Here is a 24001-nt window from a genome sequence, read left to right on the forward strand (position 1 = left end):
ACTGTCTCTTACATGTTGCCTTGTACCCTCCAACATTTTATGTCCATATTGTATTGTAGCTCAGTATTGTAACATATTTTATAAAACACAGTCACTACAGTATTAGGCCTGTATTTAGTCTCATACCAGGTCTATTGTTGAATTTGTATGTAATTTGTCTCTAAAAGCTGCCTTTTTACTTAGGGCTTCAGTGATTTTCATTGTGAAACACTGTTTGAACTGCAACAATAATTGCACCATATAGCACAAATTGTTGTGCTCTACCGGTATGTGGTTTTCTAGATTTATCATAAGTTTTCAATATAGCATGATGAAAACAGGTTATGGTGGGAATACCCAGATAAACAGTTGTTTTTTTCCTAAATGTTTAATTCATTTGACTGTGTTGAAGTTTTCCTTATTGAAAAAGGATTTCAGATATGATGTTCCCACCATGTTCACAGTCTCAGTTCTGGACTGTCTGAAGTTATAAAACCAACAGATTTGGGACTGAGTTTCAGTTGGTTTAATTTTAATATTTTAATTAAACATACCACTTATTCTTAAGTTTTATTTAGTTGCCTTTATACAAGGTGTGGTTGATGTAACCAAGAAAACAACGAGATTCTATTGTCAGATATTGGTCACTGCAGTGTTCATGATTGGCTGGACTTTGGTACTGTTTTGGTAGAAATTCTTAAGCAAATCTGTTAATCTGTGCTTTACATACAGCATATAGCATGTTGTAGAAGGAAAAGCAAACACTAAGCTGAATTAAAATGCCTGCATACTGATGTAACAAATGTTGTGCTGGCAGCTCTTTAAGTTTTTGTCAAAGCTGAAATGAACTGGCTTAAGAATAATTACCACATCTTTAACTAACAAAGGCCCAGATGAAAAAAAACAACAACTTAAAAGACAGTTCTGCATGCACTTTGTGGTTAGATTTAATAAAAACTGACATTTAAGAACAGCAGTACATTTGGTGGGTGGAAAGAAAAAGGTGAAACAAAGAAAATAATATTGCCATAAATATATAAAATTACTTTTCCAAATAATGCAGACATTAGTTGATTCAAATGTTTAGTGAAGTAGTGATGGCTGTGCATTAAATTACAAGGTACAATTTATGCTGAAGGCCAGTTGATATACTGTACATGTCTGTGGATGACCCTTCACAGTTCGGTGGCGACCACTCAGAGTTCGGAAAAGCTACATATACGTATGTGTTCAGCTGATATCTGTGCCAGTGTATATATCTAAACCCAGATATGCAGGAGTGAACAGCAGTGAAAGATATCAGTGTCCTTATTCTTTTGTCTCTTTCTGTAGTTGTTATTGTGGACGGTGGGGTTGGGATGGAGGTGCTGATAACTTGACTTATTCAAGTGGAGGTGGCATTCATAAAACAGATAGGGAAAAGAAAAAACAGCAGATAAAATCACAAAATCACATTCATTTCCAACATGGAAAAGCAGGAAAAAATTTCTTCCAGTTGGAGAAGAAGGAAATGTTCTTTCTAGATAAGGTTTGGGGTAAAAAGAAAAAGAATATTCAATCAGTTGAGGGCAGGAAAAAGGCCTCTTGTAATACAGACAAAAACTGTGTTGAATCTGCAGTTTGTCAGGTAGTCCGAGATTTGTTGCTGATGTTTTTCTTTCTTTAGGAATACTTTTCAATATAGAAAAACATCAGTTGCCGTCATCTTTTTCCTATTTCTTCCCCTCTTTACATCACACTGTTAAAATAGCAGCTGGCAGCAGGATGATGCAAGACTTGTTCTCTCACTGCCCAGGTGACAAATGAGCCCTGATACACACCCAATAAAACATGTCTGGCAAAGACTCAATAACAAAACATATGTACCAAGGAGTTCTAATATATACATTGTAAAATAATTGAATTTCTAATTATGTCTGAAACCAGAATGATGTGTACCAATTCTGGTTTCATCTCTGCTCTGTGTAGGTATATGAAATATATTTATTATAGCTCCCTGAAAAGTGATAGATAGGTATTATGGGTTTCACATTAGTACAAGTATGATGAATTTGACTTAATTGTACTAGGTTTGAGAAGTGAATAGTACTAAATAATTCCATTAAAAATAGCAGTAGCAGGGCTGAGAGCGAGAAGGTGAGGTGAGCCCAAAAGAATTACTCAAGAGCAGTTTTCCCACAGTCTGTAATTTCTCCTTTGCATTTCCTCAGAAACATAGATGAATATATACTTACATCATAAATAAATGAATGTATATACATTTACACATTTGAAATATGCTTGAATTAATTTATCAGATTGACAGATCAACATCAGGAAGTTTCAGATGAGAATGTTGTAATATGGGACATTAAAACTGTAAGGGTCAATAAAGGTACACAAATAGCTGTGACAATAACCTTGTGAGTGATAAAATCATCTGAGAGCTTCTTTATCAGTCTGTTACAGAATCGGTAATCGGCTCCTTTGCTGTTGTCCACCTCGATGAAGCCTCCTTCTCTCACAGGAAATCTTGAATGTGTTGAAAGTGGCTGTGGCTCTGCCACTTCAAAGGGGAAGTCACAGTTCTGCAATTAACAGACTAACTGAATGCTGAATAAGGCTCTCTTATAGTCTTGTGGTGCAGGAGCTTTAGCTATTGTTCATGTGCACCAATGAGAAACAACTGTGATGAATAAATGGTCACAAACAAAACCAAGTGCAAAATGAAAATAAAGGTTCGAGCAAACAATCTTGAACCATGCCTCCGCTTTTAAAATCACCCATGAAAAACAATACATCTGTAATTCACCGCTATACTGCTGAAGAGCTGCAGCAAATATAATGCATCTCCTACACAACATGGTGAAAAACTGGTATCTCTAGTCTAAGCTCAAAAGACAACTCCCTACCAGCTCTGCAGCCGATACATGAAACCACATCAAAAGACAGCATACAGAAATAATCCATCCCAATGATTTTTTTTGTTTTTAATGCTTTCACTTTGTCAGTCAAAGAACAATGCTTCATAAGTACATTACAATTCCATTATTATGTTCTTGATAGAACTACTTTTGATTGAAAGTTCCAGGACTAAGACCAAACTTGACTCTCCTGCTGAAGAAACAAAAGCACTCTTCACTGTGGAAACTGGGTACAAAAAAACCCCACATAGACACTCATCCGGTTTGGTCAATTGCAATAAACAAAATGCTACAAATGATCCTGTAGTTAGTACCTCAGGACTATACCAAGTTAGTGCACTCCACCAAGAGATTTCAGAGCAGGTGCTGATTACAAATGTTCGTTATGGAAGGAACTCCAGTTATGCCACCTAGAGGTTTCTAATTTACCTCACCAAATTAGACTAAGTAGAAGAGAGTTACTGGTTAAATGTATAAACCTTATTAAAGATGTTTTCTGAAATTAAGCCATTAAAAATCAATATCAAATATATATTAATAATTATACTATAATATTTAACAGAGCTTTCAAACTTTAATAATGCAGGAAATACATAAAACCTAAGTATAAAAGCACCTTCATTGTACAAAATCAGTGCGTAAAAAACAATATTGTTAAATACCAGTATTAAGTATTGGTCAATGGGATAATGCTGTTCTGCTAAATATTCAGCATGCATCTAGATTTAAAAAATGCATTGAGAAGAGAGCTTTGAAGAAACATAATAAGGCAAAACTTCATATCTGTATTAGACGCCAAATACTGACATTCAGACATGTCCCATAGGACACTTTTGGGCTGCATTTCCCTTATTTGGCCAGTATGAGTAAGCATAAAGCCTTTGGCCACATCAGACCAAAAGAGATGAGATCTGTGACTCCATAGAGAGTCCAGCTACCACCATTACAATGAAGAGCTGTCCAGTCTGTTTTAGACAATGGCTTTTATTACACATTTGGATCAGTTTACAAAATTATTGTATTTGGCTGCAATACATTAAAATCACTAAGAAAGATCATATCGAATTGTGAATACAGTAACTAAAGAGAAATACAGAGAATGTCTGGTACCTTGTAATAATATAAATAAGAGCATTACAAATATATTGTCCAAAAAAAAAAATCATGACAAAGGACATTTTGTTTTGAGAAAACTACAATTGTTTCAGCATGTGAAGTGTATTTGCACATTGTTTTTCATTTTACCAATTCTTCCCAATAACAAAATGATCTAGATAAAATATCAAAAGCTTACAGAATTATAAGCACAATTATTACAGCTTCATACAAAACTAAAAAGCTTTCACTTCTGCTTTGTCTTTTTAATTCTTCTCCCATTACAATTCAGTAGCTGCAGAATGAGCACATAATGATCTTCATACCTTCAATACATATATACATACACACAAAGATGCATTCAAATTACAGTACAAGCTAACTATAGAATGAACAACGACTTCAAACGTTTTCGGAGTAATAAATTCTTGCTGCTGAAACACTCTGGTCCCCCTTTCATTAACAATGCCACTATCCCTGTATATAATATCCTCTTCTATCTAATGAACTGCATTTCTATGGAAGAATCAGAAAGCATGAACAAAACTACTGTAAAGCAGTACATTACCTGAATGTAGTTAACTTCAATGGCAGGCCCTCAATGTGCTAGTTCCCTACATTATAAACGTCCACATGCACAATAGCACTTAAAGGTAGCATACAAGTAAAAGTATAACATTAAAAATTATAAATTATAAAATCTAAACTAAAAAATATCCATCACATTAGTTACTTTCCCAAAACCTTCATTGGATTATCTCAGGACACTTTCATTCCTCGGTGGGAGACTGGCCAATGAATGAAAATTACCTTGTGGGTTTTCATCTTGCTGTTTTTTTGCATTACTAGTTTATACATAAAATCTGCATAAAGTCCTCATTTTAGGCCAGCAGAGGCAGCCAAGACAAAATTTAATTCACTGTTGCTGTTTTTGACTGCAAGGCCTGGTCTCTGCAACTGAGGCGCATTTTGCTGATCAGGATGTATTCACTGCCATGTGGGAGAACATCCACAAGAGGGCGCAATGGTAGAGTTGACACTGCAGATGCAGTTAAATGTTCAATCCCAGAGTTGATCCCCGCACCACACAGCAAAAACTCCAGTGAAGCTTAGCCTTCAAATACTTAAATTCAAGGCTTTGTGGAAAGAAAGAATAGCCACAGGCAGGTATCTAGAGCAAAGAGCATCTCTTATGACTTCTATAGAATATTGTGCAAACAATAAAAAATAAGAAATGTTTAAAACATGTTTTCTTTTTCTTCCTTCAATAGGCAACATTGGGGCAGGATATAGAGACTGGTTTTATATCACCATACTCCTGCCACTGCGGGAACTCTTGTCCTGAAAAAGAAACTAGATTAAACTCAGCATTTGCTATTGAAAATAACCACTAAACTCTACATTTGTCATGAGAACAAATCATTAAACAATTCATTTAGAAGGGCCCAGTTATATACAGAGAGGATACAAGCAGGATACAAAAACTGCAGGTACAATAGATGCTTCTTTCCCATAAAATACAACATATAGCAAATAACTGTTTTCATTAATGAATGAAAACATGTATACAACCCAAACATGAACTAAGATATGACCTAATGTGGCTCACAGAATGAATGAGCATATTAATACTACAAATTAACAATTATTCTCTTTCTATCTCATGTATAGATTAATATTTTAAAGTTCAAAAGATTGTTTAAACCAATACTGAACACGTTTCATGAATTAGAATCATACAAATATGCGATAAGGAAAACTGACATGCACTTACAGAGTATCGCTCGGCGTTTAGCACAGCCCCGTTTCGGGCCCTCCCGGGCTGGATCTCTATGGAGGTGTAGCTGGGTGGCTTCTCAGGCCAGAGCCTGTGGCCGCGCGCGCCTCTCCTGCTGTCCTCGTCCTCCGAGCTCACCGAGTCCCTCCGTGGCGTTGGGGAGTAGCTCCTGTCCCTGCGTGGGGGGCGCCGCAGATCCTCCATGAGGTCATCACGGCTCCTGGACCGGAGCCGGCCCTCCCTTCTGCTGCTCGCGTTGCTGTGGTGCCCCCCCCTGGCTGGCCTGGGGCCTCTCCGGCTATTGTAACTGGACTCATCATCGCTGTAGCCGTGCTGGACGCTGCGGCGCGGGGGGGAGAAGTCCCTCCGAGGAACAGGCCGACCCATTTCAAAGTTGTCCCTCCGCGGCTGGTGGTTCCTGGATGACCCTGGGCGTTGCTGGCTGCGGCTTGTGGCTGCTGAGCTACTGCTGGACCGGCCTCCCCCACCACCTGGGTGGAGCCCCCTAGGCCCTGCAGGGGTCCTCTGTGAGGAATCAGGCATCCTCTCCATAATGGGCGGCAGGTGGATGACTCGCCGGTCCACCTCACGCACGCCAATGTCATTGAGAGAGGAGATCATGCTGGGAGGGCCAGGGGGAAAGGGCACTGGCTGGCCCATGACGGACTGGGGCGGCAGCTGCTGCTGTGGCTGGTACTGCATTACCTGCATCTGTGGGGTGCCTGAATCCATGCTCCTCACCTGGTTCTCGATGTAGTCCAGGACATGGTTGGGGTTGTTGCCAGGATAGAGAGGTTGAGGAGGAGGAGGAGGAGGAGGCATGGCTGTCAAAGGGATGTTTTGTTTCATACCATAATCTGAAAGAAAGTGGGTGACTTGTTCATTTTGAAGAGAACAGAAGAACAACTGATATGAAAGACACATGGAAGCTTTTGGATTGCTGCTTCAGCATCCTTGTCTTTACAATAAAGGTGTAGGGATTTGGGATTATCCAGACTCATGTACTGTATATGCCATTTTAACTGTACCTACATGTGCCAAGAATCAATACATTTATGAATTAACCACAATGATTTTCAATTAACACCCATTCTACAGTATAAATTGATCAAGATAACAGGCATCATTGATGAAGCTTGAGCTATTTCAATGAATACAAAAAAGTTATTACAAAATGCAATTTCAAATTTGTTCTTAATGTCTGATATTAAGAAGTTTGATCACATAATAACACTAAGGTAACCTAGCTGAACAGGGATATTTTGCAATTTAAAAAGCTAGATAACCAATAGGAACACACGTACAAGTTATACAGTACATTTCATACCTGTGTAGAGCAAGGGGTGCTGGGAGGATGCTTTGGAGCCCATCGGTGCATAAATAGGTTGTCCGTATGACCACTGGGACATGGCCTTCTGAGCATCCTTCATCATCTTGTAGCGCATCACAGCTGAAACACCCCAACATTATGCAGAAACATTAAAAACTATGTTTATGCAGCAGGGTCTGACCATTTTTAAATTCTGGTTGCCCAGCGGGGTAGGTGCCTTGAAATTGTATTTGCCCCCCAAAAACTGAACCTGTCCAACTTTTCGCTTTAGGTTATTCATGGTTGCGAGGAATCTATTGGGAATCTATTTGTCTTTCCATACTTCTTGGAATGGTCTGTCCCTCCTTTTCTCATATATGAGCTTATGTTTCTTTTGAGTTGAATACTTCTCATCATTCACAGATTTGATATTTTTCTCTTTATCTTAGGCAAAGCCAAATGCAAATAACATGTAACCCATGCAGGACATGTCGATATCTCCGTTCACATCAGCATGTATCTAAAGCTTGACATCTTTTGATTGGCTATGAATTGACCTGTATTTCATTCGGAAACTTGCTGAAGACTGCGGAGTGCCACATAAGGTCATCGGAAATTAAAACTGTGTAGGTCACATGTCCATTCCCGATGTAAACAAATCAGCAATGCCATATCGGTTAGATCTATTTTTTAATTTGCGTTTGATATTTAAATGGAAATATTGGTCAATATAGTCAGTATTTAAGGTCAGGCTTGTATTCTAGTAAAGAAGCCTGCCCAGCAGAACTTGGCACCTGCACTGGGCAGTCGGGCGGTCCCTGAGGTAGCAATTATTTATTTTAAGCATCTAATCAAATATCAAATATGCAGAGAAACTATTTTGAATCATGAATAACTGTGGCCTGAAGTAATTCTGATTCCCCCAAAAACACACAAAAGAATAAAATGTTAAACAGCCACAAGAGTGACAACTTTCACTCTCTAGGCCGGTTTCAGAGTCACAGATGACCACTAGTCTGGTGATGCTGAAGTGTGGCACTGCAGTCTTACCTTTCTCTGGGCAGCAGCACTTGGTGGGGCAGCAGGGGCAGCGCACGTAGCAGCAGCAGCGCTGAGGGCAGCACTGGCACCAGCAGACACACAGGAGAATGAGCAAAAGCAGGAAGCCGAGGATAATGAAGATGACCACCTCCCAGTCTGTCAGAGACATGGCAGAGAGACACTCAGGAGGACACTTACATCTGCATGATGAGTTGTTGTTTTTTTATGTGACACTGTTGTTACTCCTATATGCACAGCTCGAGTAACCTCACTTTTTTCAGCTGATGGATGATGGCGTTTGAATTTTGTCAGATTAAAACATTCCCAGATCATTAAACTGAAAACTGGAGCCATGCGGAAGTATAATGCAAATAATGTATAAATCAGGACCTAGGATACAGTTATCTCCAGATTGGCCTTTTTTATTTGCAGAATTTACAGAAGCACTAAGGGAGGAATCGGAGTGTAAAACATTAAAGCATTACATGGGTAGAACTAACACTTCAAAGTCTGCATGTGTTCCGTCAGTGAGTACACAGTTTGAAGATAATATGTCTAATTACACGGCTCATTAATGAGGATAATTATAAAACCTAGAAGGGTATTTGGCACTTTCACACATAAATGATTTTAATTAACCCCACAGTTGGGGAAGACATAAATTACTCTGTTCTTCACTCTGTCCTATTTTTCACTCTTCCTCTGTTCAAAACATGCAGATAAACTTCAAATTGGAAAACAGGTTTTTCTTCATACTTACTATAGACGATGAGTTTCACAAAATTTTCAGGATTGCCGCTGGTGTCACCTGCAGCGTAGACGGAACAGTAGTAGACACCATTGTCCCACCACATCACTTCCTGAATCACCAGGTCAGCCTCTGTGAACACAAGCAGGATTCCTCACTATTCAAACAAGCACATTTCAACTGACATACAAGCCTGGTTTGGTTTGAAATATCCTTGACTTGGCCTAAACGCAGACTCCATGTCACCTACAGTTCATTGGAACCATAGCGGCTCTCAAACGCCTCAGTTTAAACAAAAAAAAAAGTTAAGACATTATTTAGGGTAACGTATTACTGCTTAACTCCCAATGCATCTTCAGATCCTTAATACCAGTACTGATGGTTATAGAACGTGATCTGTGATCATTTTATCGCGTGACATTAACATTCTGCTGAAGGCCTTGATGGGGAATGTTTAGGAGAGCAAGAGCGAAGACACATAAAGCATGGGTATGTCTTAGCGGGATGCTTATCACATACAAACACATGGAAAAGTTCGTGAATCAGAAAAGAAGTAAGAAGTACAGGTGCATACTGTTCTGGATGGTGATTCTCCGCTGGCTGTAGTCTGTGCCCAGAGTGGGTTCATTGGAGCCCTTCTTCTGGATTACCACCCTCACCGTTCGAATGCTGTCCGGGCAATCATTCGTAGGGTCCTGGCCCAAGGACTGAGCGGCCTGGTATGCTGAGGGGTAAAACACAGCTCCTTCATACTGCGCTCTTCAGAACTACAGCACAGGTAGCATTTAGTAGTATAGGAATAAGGTGTAGTAACAAAGATGTCTAAGGATAGGAAAAACCGTAGGAGAAGCTTCCGTGTATGAGTTGGGCCTTCATGTTATTACTACTTTGAAAAAATGTTACAATTGACCTTATCAACAATCATCTTAGCCCAAAGTAGAAGATAGTGGCGTTCCCCTCAGGAAATTCACTTTGCACTGCCCATCTACTCACCTGTGGAGAAGTACTGGAGGATCGGGTCCTGACAGTAGGACTTGAAGCGCCAAGTGACCAGGACATCCTGTAGGTTGGCAGAGGTTGAATAATCACACTTCAGAGTGATCGAAGCAAACAAGGTGACCTTGCGCAACGAATCCTGTACAGTCACCTGGACAGGCAGAATCCCTGTGCAGCCAAAACACACAATGATCAGGGACCAGGCCCAGTACACACTCTTTTAAGCAGCGCAACTGGAACAGATTCTCCACTTGTTGGAGCAGACATTTCGGAAGAAGGCTGTGCTGATTTGGTGCAGGTAATCATTGCAATAAAAGAACTGGGTTACTACAAAGAAACTTCACATAGTTGAATAGGGGAATAAGGTGAACCATTTATTCTAATGGATACAAACTCCAACATGTTTACTCAAACTAATCAACAAGAAGGTTTAGTGCCATCAATAATTATTTGTAATCTTATGGTATAACACATCGTAGGTAAGGAAGCATGCTACTTGTGATTAACACTACATAACAAAAAACTTTCTGTGGATCAACACCTGCAATGGACACATTTATGTGACATAAAAACACTAATCGCTTAGTGAGGACCAAATTATTTACAATGCAAAGTACAACAGTCAAGGCAAAAAAATAATTCTAGGCACAACAAAGTATACAGTACGCTTGTTCAGTCAAACTCTGAAGGTAGAATACCAATCATTCCAGTTAAAAAAACAACAAAAAAACGCCCCCATTGGTTTAAAGAAAGCTAAAATAGTCCAGAATGGCTACAGAAACTGATAAGATATAAACTGGTGAAGGTCAATGTGTTATACATTAACCAGGCTGGTAAACAACTTGTTTCAGATCATAAACAGTTTAGAGCAGGTTTTGATTAACACATGGTTGCTCTCAACGACAAAACTGAACTGTGACACACTTCATATTTCTAGCAGAATTTCTGTATTCTATAATTGTGAAACCACAAAGTATGGCCTTTGGATTTCCTGGTAAGATTTTTCAGCTAGTTTAGCATAGAAAGGCTTGGGTTTGGACCAAGTGTTGTTTAACAATTAAGTAGCTCTAAGAAAAATATACCATTCAGGAGGTACAACAGATCATCAAGAAAGTGGAGCTTGAGTTTCCACAAAAGGCCATCGAGACTGCAAACTACAGCTTCTCGTCTCTGAAGGTCTGTCAACCTGCAGATCTTGTTTAGCCTCTCCTCACTTCATAAGAGGCGTGACTATGGCTAAACTAGAAAAACAGGAAAATGTACAATAACAAACACACAAAAATGAGTTCCCTGCCTACAACCAATCATGAGCACACACCTTCTGTTCTGTTCTCTTCCAGCTGAGCTCTCAAGCACTTCACTGACCTACTGCATTACCTAGAGTGTTTAAATCTTATTCAGCCATTAAACAAATGTCAGCTTTCAGATGTTTGAAAGTTTATTGAAACATTTCCACATTAAAAACAATGCAGAGAGCCGGTGTAACTCTGGAGCTAGTTCCACACCCTCTGTCTGGACAGGACGGGCAGAACTGCGATGCCATGGACCTCTCTTACAACCTTTATATTGCATGAGTGCTGTGAGGTTACATCTTCCAAAAAAACCCAATGCAAAACAAGGGGGGAAAACAGTTTAAATTATTATCCATAGTACATTTATGGACCACCTGTTACTGTACTAAAGGCAAAATTGCACATTGCACCAGACAGATTGAGACATATTTTCATAACTTATAGACTGCTAAATGGACATTGCTAGCTGATGTCAACTCTGCCTGACAGCTGCAAACCAGCCTAAACATTTGATATAATTAGAAGAAAAAAGGCATCCCAACTTCCCAATATAGACAGTATTGTGGCTTTCCCATTCTGCCACAGCTGAAGCCAGGAGACTACATTTCTCCAGTCCTCATCAAGCAAAGTGGCTGTTCTGAAGTTTTCCGAGGATCCCGGACACACAATCATCTTGTGTCCTCGCCCGGAAAGACAACCCTCCTTTCAAAACAGCAGCAGCACAAAGAATGGAAATGTCCTGCTCTCTTCTGCTAAAATCCTTTAGATCAGTTGCAATAATAATTCACTTCCATCTGACTTTTAAAAAATAGTGTAACTGATACAAAAATGTTTCCCTTAATAAGATACGTTTCTTATAGTTTATTAAGTTTCCTGTACTTTTTTAATAGTTAGGAAATTACCTTGCCATGTCTGTGGAATGGCATACATGAATGTATAAGCTGCTGAGCGAGCAACAAGTGACCTTCTCTTACTGGTGGTTTACCAGTCTTTCTTCCCTCCCAGTGACATATAATTAAGCATTGTCTTCATTTGTATAAGCTGGAAAAGAATAGTGAAATAACTTTGGAAATGACAAAGTCTATGATTAAAGGAAAACGTCTGTCTTGGCATTTATCTGTTAAGTGTTAAGCCACTAACTGTAGCCAGACCCACATTTTCTTTGGAGATGTTGAATTTACACACAGGAGTTCATTTGGTTTCATTCTCTATTCAGTGGCTTATTGCAGGCCTACATTAGCGCTGTTGAAATTTGAGAAGACTATAGTTTCATCGATACCAAATATGCTCTAGCCTTTCTTCAATAGAAACAAAAAAGCTTCTACAGGCCCCATATTGATAAACCACACAGAAATTGCCAAATTGTTAAACTCCCTAGTTTACGAATATGGGCTTATAGTGTTTGCGGCCACTAATAATACTGTTACTATATATTAGGTCAAAGTTTCACCTGTCGATACTTAACCAACCACGCATGCGCATTTACAATAGACCTATATATACTACTACTACTACTAATAAAGTACCTTTATAACTATAGTTATAGAGTAGTTCAGTCCTAATCTCGACACGATAGTTTATTTATCTTTCCAAAAAGCAAATCAACCCCATGAAAGGAGTAGCCGAATACCTGTCGGCAGGAGCCCCAGCAGAAAGGCAGCCAGTATTGAATTCCTCATTGTGTTGTTAGATCCACAAGGAAGTGTTGCGATCCGGCGCGTTTTCCTAATGCTCACATCTCACTTAAAAAATAATTCTTCTTTATCGAGCACAGCATTTGCGTATGTGTTTTTCTGTAGTCTACTCTGTGAAAATAACAAAAAGCTAGACTTTTCTTAAACAAAAGGAGATGAAAAGAAAGCCCCAGCGGTGTCGCGGCCCGGACGCCTCCTCACAGTGCGCCTCCCCGGCAGGAACGCATCGCTGACCCGCCCAGAGACAGGTGCGTCATGTGACCGGGAGCCGCACAGGTACACCGCGGGAATCCTGACACATACATGCACATTATTATGCAATTCCATCAAACAATATTTGTTGTATTATTATGTAAACTTTTTGATTAAAATGCTTCTGCAGCAGTTGCACATAAGACAACGGGGAATTGACTGATAACTACATTATATACAATAGTAAGAATACCACATTTTCTGTTATTAGTACTACTTCGGCGTTTGATGCTGGGTTATTTTTACACGCACACAATCACAATAATAGTTATCCATTAATACAACAAGAAAGCCGCTTTATTCTGCCATACATTAAACCCCATTTTGCTCTGGCCAGTGAAATCCATCACGATTGTATACAAATGAAAGAGTTATCATGTTCAAATGTTTGTCAAATATAATATATGCTTGTGTCAATGTGTGCTTGTGCAGTAAATAACCACGTGGTGGAGCCATGCCCTACATCATTTCTTATGCCATGACTTCTGGACTCTTTCAGGTCGTCAAAGCTCTTTTGAAGAAATGCTAAATCAAATCTTGTTGAAAATATGCACATATATATATATATATATATATATATATATATTTAAAAATAGTTTGCCCATAGATGCTTTATATATGCATCTTTTAGTTATACAGCGTTATAAATAAAAGCCCAGGCCCATTTGTAATAACTTTTTTTTTTTTTTTTCCATTTTAGTAGTAGGAATCCAGTACTCTGTCTTTGCACTCTTAGCTCTCTGTCAACAGTCTCAAATAAGACAAACGTTTTGGGGGCCCTGATGATTATCATTTGAATAAAAAGCTTCCTACTCAAGTAGGAGGGGACACAGGAGAGACTGTCCCTCCTTTATTTGCTGTGGAGGGCAAGGGGCATTTTGTGTGCGCTGGGGGAGGGTCACAGTGCCTGGAAACAAGCAAGTCTTCTCAATGGGAAAGGCTGCCAGAGGCTCTGAAACCTAATGCAACAGGAACATTTTACACACATTACATTGGGTTGGATTCAGAAACCTTTTTTCTGTACTCACAGGAAATATTCGCTGCTGTGTACAATATTTAAGGGTAGGAATGGATTATCAGTACTGTGGATTATTTATTTTGCAACATCATTCAATTCTTTAAACATGTAGTCACTGTGTAAAGTGCTACGCTACTATGACATGCAAGGCAATATACGTATGCTTTGAAATGTATTGTAAGTGTAACTAAAAAAGATTCATAATATCCTAGTTTTTATTTAAAATCTATTTTCGGTCAGTTTGCAAATGGTGAAAATGTACACAGGTACAGTGAGGGAAAAAAGTATTTGATCCCCTGCTGATTTTGTACGTTTGCCCACTGACAAAGAAATGGTCAGTCTATAATTTTAATGGTAGGTGTATTTTAACAATGAGAGACAGAATAATGAGAAAAAAATCCAGAAAAACGCATTTCAAAAAAGTTATAAATTGATTTGCATGTTAATGAGGGAAATAAGTATTTGATCCCCTATCAATCAGCAAGATTTCTGGCTCCCAGGTGTCTTTTATACAGGTAACGAGCTGAGACTCTCTTAAAGGGAGTGCTCCTAATCTCAGCTCGTTACCTGTATAAAAGACACCTGTCCACAGAAGCAATCAATCAATCAGATTCCAAACTCTCCACCATGGCCAAGACCAAAGAGCTGTCCAAGGATATCAGGGACAAGATTGTAGACCTCCACAAGGCTGGAATGGGCTACAAGACCATCGCCAAGCAGCTTGGTGCGAAGGTGACAACAGTTGGTGCGATTATTCGCAAATAGAAGAAACACAAAATAACTGTCAGTCTCCCTCGGTCTGGGGCTCCATGCAAGATCTCACCTCGTGGAGTTTCAATGATCATGAGAACGGTGAGGAATCAGCCCAGAACTACACGGGAGGATCTTGTTAATGATCTCAAGGCAGCTGGGACCATAGTCACCAAGAAAACAATTGGTAACACACTACGCCGTGAAGGACTGAAATCCTGCAGCGCCCGCAAGGTCCCCCTGCTCAAGAAAGCACATGTACAGGCCCGTCTGAAACTTGCCAGTGAACATTTGAATGATTCAGAGGAGAACTGGGTGAAAGTGTTGTGGTCAGATCGAAATCGAGCTCTTTGGCATCAACTCAACTCGCCGTGTTTGGAGGAGGAGGAATGACCCCAAGAACACCATCCCCACCATCAAACATGGAGGTGGAAACATTATGCTTTGGGGGTGTTTTTCTGCTAAGGGGACAGGACAACTGCACCGCATCAAAGGGACGATGGACGGGGCCATGTACCGTCAAATCTTGGGTGAGAACCTCCTTCCCTCAGCCAGGGCATTGAAAATGGGTCGTGGATGGGTATTCCAGCATGACAATGACCCAAAACACACAGCCAAGGCAACAAAGGAGTGGCTCAAGAAGAAGCACATTAAGGTCCTGGAGTGGCCTAGCCAGTCTCCAGACCTTAATCCCATAGAAAATCTGTGGAGGGAGCTGAAGGTTCGAGTTGACAAACGTCAACCTCGAAACCTTAATGACTTGGAGAGGATCTGCAAAGAGGAGTGGGACAAAATCCCTCCTGAGATGTGTGCAAACCTGGTGGCCAACTACAAGAAACGTCTGACCTCTGTGATTGCCAACAAGGGTTTTGCCACCAAGTACTAAGTCGAAGGGGTCAAATACTTATTTCCCTCATTAACATGCAAATCAATGTATAACTTTTTTGAAATGCGTTTTTCTGGATTTTTTTGTTGTTATTCTGTCTCTCACTGTTAAAATACACCTACCATTAAAATTATAGACTGATCATTTCTTTGTCAGTGGGCAAACGTACAAAATCAGCAGGGGATCAAATACTTTTTCCCTCACTGTATGTGCATGTGTATAGGATTGTAAACAATGACAAGTGATGAAGATAAATTAGATTCTCAGAGACACAGAAAGTAACAAGAATTATTTTATACTGTTTCACATTGAGGAATGTACCCAGAATATGTATTAATTTTTCCAAGAAGGACATTTTTCTTCCTTTTTACAAGGCTTAAGTGACAAAATGAAGGATTAGTAGAGCAAGGAAATCACCATTTTCTTTATGTATATACTTACACACACACACACACACACACACACACATATACTTAATATAGGCCTATGTATAGTATTCCCAGATTGTATTATTGCTGCCAGGTAAACTTAAAATACATTTCTCACCATGGTTGTTGAGATGGACACCACTGTGGCTTAACTTCCTTTGGCCATCTTCTTTGTGTGTTTCCAAGACAGTGTGTTTTTTTCATAAGTGATATTGCAAAGCGTTTGGTTGTAGTCTCCATGGTGCATTCCTTGCCTGCTCTTCCAAGACCATGCCGTGTTGTGTGTCAGTTAACTGCGTGTGTAGGTGGACCTATCTTTCCTCCTGTCAGACAAGGAGGCTTCGTGAATCGTTTCAGAGAGGCAGTGTTTTGGCAAGTATTACTCATCAACACCTACAAATTTCAGTCTAAGAGCTTCCTGGTATTGTAGTTTTGGTCTGGGATGTTTGCCAAACAACACATAACTTTCCTTTGACAATACTGTTATTATGAATTTCTACTAGCCTGTGTTTGGAAATTGGCATTTTGGGACTTTCCTCTGAGATTCTGCTGCTTTGATATGAATCAGAACACAAATGTCAATATAAGGTTTAATTATTGTACTTAATTTACAATAAATGGAATTCGGATCTTTAAACAAACTCCTAACAACATCCTTCTATTGATCTAAATTAATAGATACATAAATGAAAGTGATTTCAGAGGCCCTAAATAAGACGTTTCCATTTGCGGGTCAGCGATTAAAGCCACTTTATCTAATAATAAAACCATCCTAGCAGAGTTGGCTATCCTGTGATGTTGAAATAGTAAACAATCCACAGTAACTGATGGTATACACATTGGACACAATCCTGATAATATATTGCAGATGGTATTTATGCAGTATAGTTGCAATAAACAAGTAAACATGTTTTGGATATTTGTTAAATGTTATATATATATATATATATATATATATATATATATATATATATATATATATATACTTAGTAATAGTAATTATCAGCACTTCTGACCATTTTTAAGACTTGTTAGAGCAGAATTGTCTTCATTCACTTAGTACTTTTTTTTCCTTCTGCAAAACTTGACCTACAGTAAAAACTGCAGTAAGACTTAACAGCAGTCAGAAAAAGACAGGGCGCAAGATATGGGGATATGGAGTTGTTTCACATGGTAAACTTTTATTTAAAAAATAAACAACCACACAAAAGACATCACAGTATGACATCTTTTCACATACAAAACCCAAGACTGCAGTTTATGATAAAGCACGGTTCAAAAACAGATATGTTGAATAGGCACTGGGTCTAAATAGCCATTGTCTTCTTCCCTCTTGGTCTCCACACATTCATACTGGACATGGAAATGTAAGGAACTATTTCAATAATACCTTCAATAATACCTTCTTCCATCATTAAATAGACACTTAAAGGGAAACTTTCCCAGCCCCTAAAATGATTGGTGTATATCTGTATGGCTATGAGTGTATAAGTAAAGTATCTGTGATCTTTCTGTTACATTTTACAGTGCACAGCCACACTCATAATGCATGCAGTGGGCAGATCAGGCATAATTATCAATATTACATTTAGCATTCATAATCATTAACAGGAGATAAACAGCAACTTTATCATGTTAATAATGGAAAACAAATAAAGAAAGGAATAGGAGTGTGTTATCAACCTGTATTCGATGTATTTATTGCAGTGGAATGGGACTCAGTTTGACAATGGTGTAAATAAAAATAATGCCTAAATGTTAATGTCTCTCGTGTCCACTTTAAAATCCAGTCCTGTCTCAGTGTTTCGGTGAACACGAAGCCATATGGCACACTATCACTGAACTCTGGGGAAGACAAATCTTGTGCTCTTGTAGATGTAGTCTTTTCTGCTATCTGGTAAGTGTTGAAATGTCACATACTGAAACACTGAAGAGCTCTAATTTTAATTTTACAGCAGCTGTGATTATGATAAAGCAAATACTATGAAGCTTTAAAAGTTACAAAAATTGGAACAGAAAAATCACAGGTACTTCACTTATACTCATACTAATACTTGAGTAGATATAAAGCAGTCATTTTAGGGAAACCCTAATATATAAAGTAAGTTATTTTTTCTGTTGTGGAACAGTATTAGTGGATAGTGTACAGCACATACAAAACACAGCAAAAGAAAATGAAATGTGTGTGTATATATATATATATATATATATATATACACACATTTCATTTTCATATATATATATTGGGACTACAGTATGCATTGTGAATGCAGATATAGAAGTAACAAAATACAATTGTCCTTCTGTTCACACACACATTGTATACCAGAGTGTTCTATGTAATTGTAAATTAAAGCTTCTTTTTTGTTGCAGTTTTGTGGTATCTTTGCTGGGTGCACTGTTATAAAAACTATACAAATATAACCTATCATTGCTGGAATAAATTGTATTCAATAACCCCTGCTATAGAAATAACACTGTACTGGAGAAAATGTGGAATGTGTTAGGCAAGGCAGGAGGCATTTCAGTATAGGACTGTGATCAAGGTTTTCAAGGTCATTACTTCCAAGACAATACAATGTTTCATGGTTTCTCTGTATTTGGTCATTCCTGTTAATATGTCTTTCCAAAAAGCATTGTTTTAACAGACAACCATTATTTTCAAGTATAAGCAGAGTGTAGACAGTTCTCAATTTGTATAGGTTATATTTTAAATAAATAATAACACTGACATTTGTTCATTATTCACACAATCCACATAGTGTTTTGCCCTTGGGATGAGCTACATTAGAACAAGATACATTAACAAAATTACAAAAAGTTAAGATAAGTCATGTGGGTGAAAACAGTTAATTTCACAACCAAGTGGCACACAATTTAGCCTACCTTTTTGTGTTACAGAGTTAATGTTGGTGATTGCCATTATAGACCTTATTCTTATTTAGCTGGGATGTCATTCTTAGTTAATCAGAGGAGATTTTTGGGCATCTGAACTAAAGAGGGTGGGACTAAACTTGTCCTGTCTGTGCCCTGCCCCCCTAGCTTTCAGTACTTTAATGGTGTATGTACTGTACAGAGTTGAACAAAGGCCACAAAACTATCCCCAATGATTCCCTGTAGCTCTGCGGCTCTGCAGATGATCTCTGGAAACATCTCTTGCTCTACCATTTGGCTATTCTAGGTGGAGTCATCATCACAGGAAATGTTCCAAGCAGAGATAACAACTGAGTGCTGCACCAAACACATTTCACAGGATATGAAAACAGGAAATGTAAACAATGAAAAGAGAGGAAGATGTGGATGTCGCAAACTCAATCTTTAAATATTTTCATACAGAGAAGAATCTTTTTCACTGGGAAATAACAAGGAAATCACAATGCCATTGTACGACAGAGAAAAGGATGATCTTTACTCTTTGTTTTCAAAACTGAACTGATGAGCATCATGACTATAGAGACAGAAGTATAATTTCGAAGTACAATTTTGAAGGCAAAGAGAAATATTAAGGCCTAGTTGATGAAGGAAAATGAAAGAAGTAAATAATCCAAAAATAAACATGAAAGTTACTTGATTGCGATCTATATCTGACTAAAACATGGGAAGTAAAAAAAAAAACATTTCCTATAAGTGCAACAGAATGATAGGATGATGATAAGATGCAAAAAAGAGGACATGTGTGATGTCTGTCACTGCCCTGCAGAAGAGAGGTTGTACAGTTGTACACAGTCCAGTTTACACATTGTATCCTCATGAAGTGACACTATACAAATACATAAAACTACCTGTAATAGGGGTATTTTTTTCTATAACATGTTCATGCTTTAAATATGTATTTCTTCAGCTGCAATGATTATGTGGCTGGCAGCAGCCCTGCAAATTTAGTTCTTCAAAATGAGCTCTGAGGTTGCTAGTAGCAACCTGGCCATTGTGCACTTAACACATCAACATCAACTGAAATCCAGTAGTACATTATAAAAACCAAGCAAATAAGGATTATGTAAGAAAAAGCAACCTTGAAACAACATATAAAATATAATTCAAACATATATGTGTGTGTATAAGGACAATCTTTTGGCAACTTAGGCCCAAGACAGTGTGTAGGTTACTGGCATAGAACATTATCCAGTGTGTTAACAAAGTGTTCCTGAGTGCGTGAGGCCCTGAAGAGTGAAAAGCATGCTGAGTTAACAGATGACAGATTTGTAACCAGCCACTGGGATGCCAGCAGCTCAAGTGTTTCCCATAAAAGACTGCTTTGTTCACAACACTTTGCAGGATGGCTTATTATTAAAGACCCGTATGGATGCAGCCATACATTACTCACAGCAGAGCTATTTCATGCCCTGCTTCTCACAACCATCACCACATGAAATGCATCCACGGGTACAGTGTGAGTGTGCAAGGTAAAATAGTTCATGTTAATGATACTATCCAGACTGGCCTGGGAGATTTGCAGAAGACAACAAACATGTGTAACACGTTCGGTCGAACTCACGCTTGTATTTGACCCACTATCTCAGGTACATCTCCAAGCACCTGCTCCACACAGCCCCAACGTGGTGGCAAACCTGCTATGACCAAAGGCCCATCCCCTAACAACTGAGGCTGTACCAAGTCTGGAGGGAATGATATCACAATAACAGGCTCATTTTATACAGAGACCTGTAACATGATCACCACTCACATTTGTGCTTCAAACGTGAGGGCTTCTAATGTACCACACTGTTCTATAGCTCATGGGTATCAATACACTGACATACTCTACTGAAATATGGCCATTTGGTCTGTGAGTAACATTGTAGTATTGTATTATGCTACACAATAGATTTATGACCCACCCTGCAAAAAACAAGTCACAGCAAACAAGACTTACTTCCTGTTTGAGCTTTCTTTTGTTGTGATTAGCAATATTAACAATGAAAAATAACATACTTAAGAGTTGTGTTTTGGAATGGCCTCTGGGACTCTGGTAGAGAGATGTAAACCAAAACAGGGAAAGGGGAACATTTTTCTGACAACTGGTAAAGAAAACCCTTAATAAATCTTTCCATTCATATAGCTGTGATAATATATTTTTAGTTGTTTAAAGTTGTTCCTTTGTTACTCTTGTTATCAAGGTTCTTGCAGATAAGGGTCTTTATCTGGTGTTAAATAAATGTCTGAGTGTTATTAAAGTGTGCTTTTGTGATTATACGGATAAGGGACATTATTCTCGAGTAAGATAAGCAAGAAAAGAGTTGGCCAAAGCTGACTGCAGTGTAGGTGCAAAAGTTCTTATCTAGTACACAAATAAAATATGGATAACCAAACTTGACACTTCATCGTAAGGCAATGTAGACATTTTAACATGAATACTGACAACTGTTGAAATCCCATCAAGTTATCTTATAAACAGAATGCAAAATACCAGATCAAACAAAGACATGTTCATTGTATAGCAAAAATAAAATCAAGCATTAGATTAAAAATTCATTTCCCTTGAAAAATAATTACTTTTTGTGCTCCAAAAACTGAAATGAACAAATATACAAATAATCTCACTGCTATGCCTTAAACCCCTAAAGAGGCATGTAAGAACACGTGAGTCACCAGGCTAACCCACCAGATGAATCGGTGGAATCGCTCCCGTCACAGTAGCACACTCACTAGTAATTTCAAAGGAAAAGCACCAAATATAGAATTTGCTTAAGTCCCCTGCTGTGTGAAAATAATAAGCAATTTTCCTGTGACTGAATGATGACAGAAGATTGTTATGTCTCAGATAAGTGAAGCTGGAAAGCAAAGGTGCCATGTGGAAAAACAAAGTCAAGTGTGTAAGTCAGATACAGGACATTCAGCATTTTAGGGTAGTTTGCCACATATACTGTGAACATGAGGATGTACAGAAAAAGGGTAAATACACATAACAGACTAACTGTTAATAAACAGACGCTCATATTATTAAAGCACCTGTTTGTTCTGGAACCATCCATAGTGCTGGCAGAAGAGGAAGGGGTTAATACTCTGTGGTGCTTGGCTTTGGCTGCTGTGGTCCCCCACATGCTTAAATACATCATGTGGACAAGATCAGCAGTCCAAGTGTGTGGGACTGCAGCCCATTCTTGGATCAGAATCTGTATGACCAAGGAATCCTAGTATGGTGCCACATGGGACTCTTATTACAAGGAACTGAAGAATGCAATCTTTCGGTCACATTATTGTCAGTTTCAAATTGTGTAACACACAAGCTTTATAGTGAGCTCTCGTGACTCGTATTTCTCATGATTATGCCCTACAGGACTCTGTACCTCAGCTAGAAGAATTAAAACTTTCAGTTGCTTTTTGTTGGGTCAATGCAATTAAAAATGGCACCTCTGTTTTATTCTTGGGAGATCATCATCAGAGCTCCATTTCAGTGTTATTGAATAAACAAAGAGAATCGAGACACTCCTGTCAAGGGCAGACTATTCTCATACAGAAGTCCTCAGACCTGTCATTAAGCCTCATTCAAACAGGTGTTAATCACAGCAATTAACTGTGTGAAACTACAGTCAGCATTGTGATTATTTTAAGATGGAGCTCACCTGTGCTCTCTCCAGATGTTGTTCATTTATTTACATTATTTAAGAACATGTAAAAGGGGTTACAACTGTATTACTGATTGGACTGAATTTTGTTTTAATGTTTTTAAGCATGACCTTGTATCTGTCAACTTTTACCCCTTGAATCACTGCAAACAGTGTGTGAGGCATCTGCTCCTTTTAATTTAAATTGAGAAATCCTGGAGTTGTAGATAAGAATTTCCACTTTACTGATTTCCACATAGCACCTCAACAGAGAAAGTCGTCATCATTGACAGAAATTGCATCCCAGCAATAAAGAAAATATAATATCATCATGGCATTTTCTGAGGTACCCCACATAACCTCCCTAGTAGACAGCTCTTTGAAAAAGTCTTCTATCACGTTCTCACTCCTCCAAAGGCAGACTAATTCGTAGTATCTATGTTGCAGGAGTGACAGGGGCTGATGATGACTCAATCTTTACTATCACTGAGCACCCAGCAGGTACCACGTCTTCAGAAGCCATCTGCTGAAGCCAGGAATTAGTTTTACTTAGTCAGATTCTGTTCCATAAAACCAAAAGCCACAGGGTCCTGCCCAGAGGTTCAGGGATTATCTTGCCTTGTGTCTGTGGAAGCTGGGCTCCTTTGTCTTAAGGAAAATGTTCTGTGTCTGTGTGCCTGGCTGATCGCTGCACCCTGTTCGCTTGGATTCGATTAATCGATGCAGACTAACAATCCCAGTGATGGTACGAGATGACTTCGGGATCCAGCTACAGAATGTGCTCTCACATTTCAGAACGCAGCAGCGCGTCCATTAATACATGGACTTCACAGTCTCATGCACTTTCACACTACAAGGGAATCTCTGCTTAGGAGAGTATTCTGTGAAAACACCAAAATCCACAAGTTAGTGACCTTTGCTGATGATCACCAAGAAAATGAAAGTATTGAATAAGGCCCTGAGAACCCCCTGACACACACTTTTATTGTATTCATTGCCAATGTGAGGAATGGATGGCTCTTTAGAGAATGCAAATCTTAGAAATGAACTTTAAATAAATAAAATGAAAATGTAATAAGCAAAGCATGCAATCACAAGGAAGTAGAATTAGATGCCAGATCTCATGCTGAATGATCAGGAGTGTCAGACATGCATGTTGCCTTGATTTTAGAGTGAGGAAAAGCTCAAGTACTTGTACAAGTATTTTATTGTGAACCATTTAACACTACCTAATATTAACATTTCTAAATTATATGTGGAAAAAACATATATAATTAATAGGAAAATT

General features: G+C 38.7%; 2 protein-coding genes across 5 annotated transcripts in view; both read right to left on the reverse strand.

Annotated features, from left to right (window-relative positions):
• Nucleotides 1-3850: 3850 nt before the first annotated feature.
• On the reverse strand, nt 3851-13062 carry ildr1a (immunoglobulin-like domain containing receptor 1a). Its single transcript, XM_066706288.1, has 8 exons — nt 12771-13062; nt 9846-10016; nt 9427-9576; nt 8865-8984; nt 8114-8260; nt 7082-7204; nt 5752-6611; nt 3851-5318 (listed from the first exon to the last, which is right to left on the reverse strand). Exons 1-8 carry the CDS (start codon nt 12817-12819, stop codon nt 5280-5282), a joined length of 1659 nt encoding a protein of 552 aa, XP_066562385.1. The 5' UTR covers nt 12820-13062; the 3' UTR covers nt 3851-5279.
• A 4254-nt stretch (nt 13063-17316) lies between these two features.
• LOC136751043 (immunoglobulin-like domain-containing receptor 2) overlaps nt 17317-24001 on the reverse strand; it is a 42326-nt gene continuing 35641 nt past the window's right edge. For all 4 annotated transcript variants that reach the window (XM_066706291.1, XM_066706289.1, XM_066706290.1 and 1 more), the window contains one exon: nt 17317-23594. In XM_066706291.1, the coding sequence (XP_066562388.1) occupies nt 23559-23594 (36 nt within the window). In that variant the 3' untranslated portion in view covers nt 17317-23558. The remainder of the gene's footprint in view (nt 23595-24001) is intronic.

The sequence above is a fragment of the Amia ocellicauda genome, chromosome 6 (genome assembly GCF_036373705.1).
Source record: "Amia ocellicauda isolate fAmiCal2 chromosome 6, fAmiCal2.hap1, whole genome shotgun sequence".
NCBI lineage: Eukaryota > Metazoa > Chordata > Actinopteri > Amiiformes > Amiidae > Amia > Amia ocellicauda.

Coding starts and splice junctions, on each gene's coding strand:
- ildr1a (XM_066706288.1), bottom strand. CDS start 12,819: ATGAGGAATTCAATACTGGCTGCCTTTCTGCTGGGGCTCCTGCCGACA. Junction 8,261..8,864: donor TGTGAAACTCATCGTCTATA/GTAAGTATGAAG, acceptor TGTCTCTGACAG/ACTGGGAGGTGGTCATCTTC. Junction 6,612..7,081: donor GCACCCCTTGCTCTACACAG/GTATGAAATGTA, acceptor ACTTTCTTTCAG/ATTATGGTATGAAACAAAAC.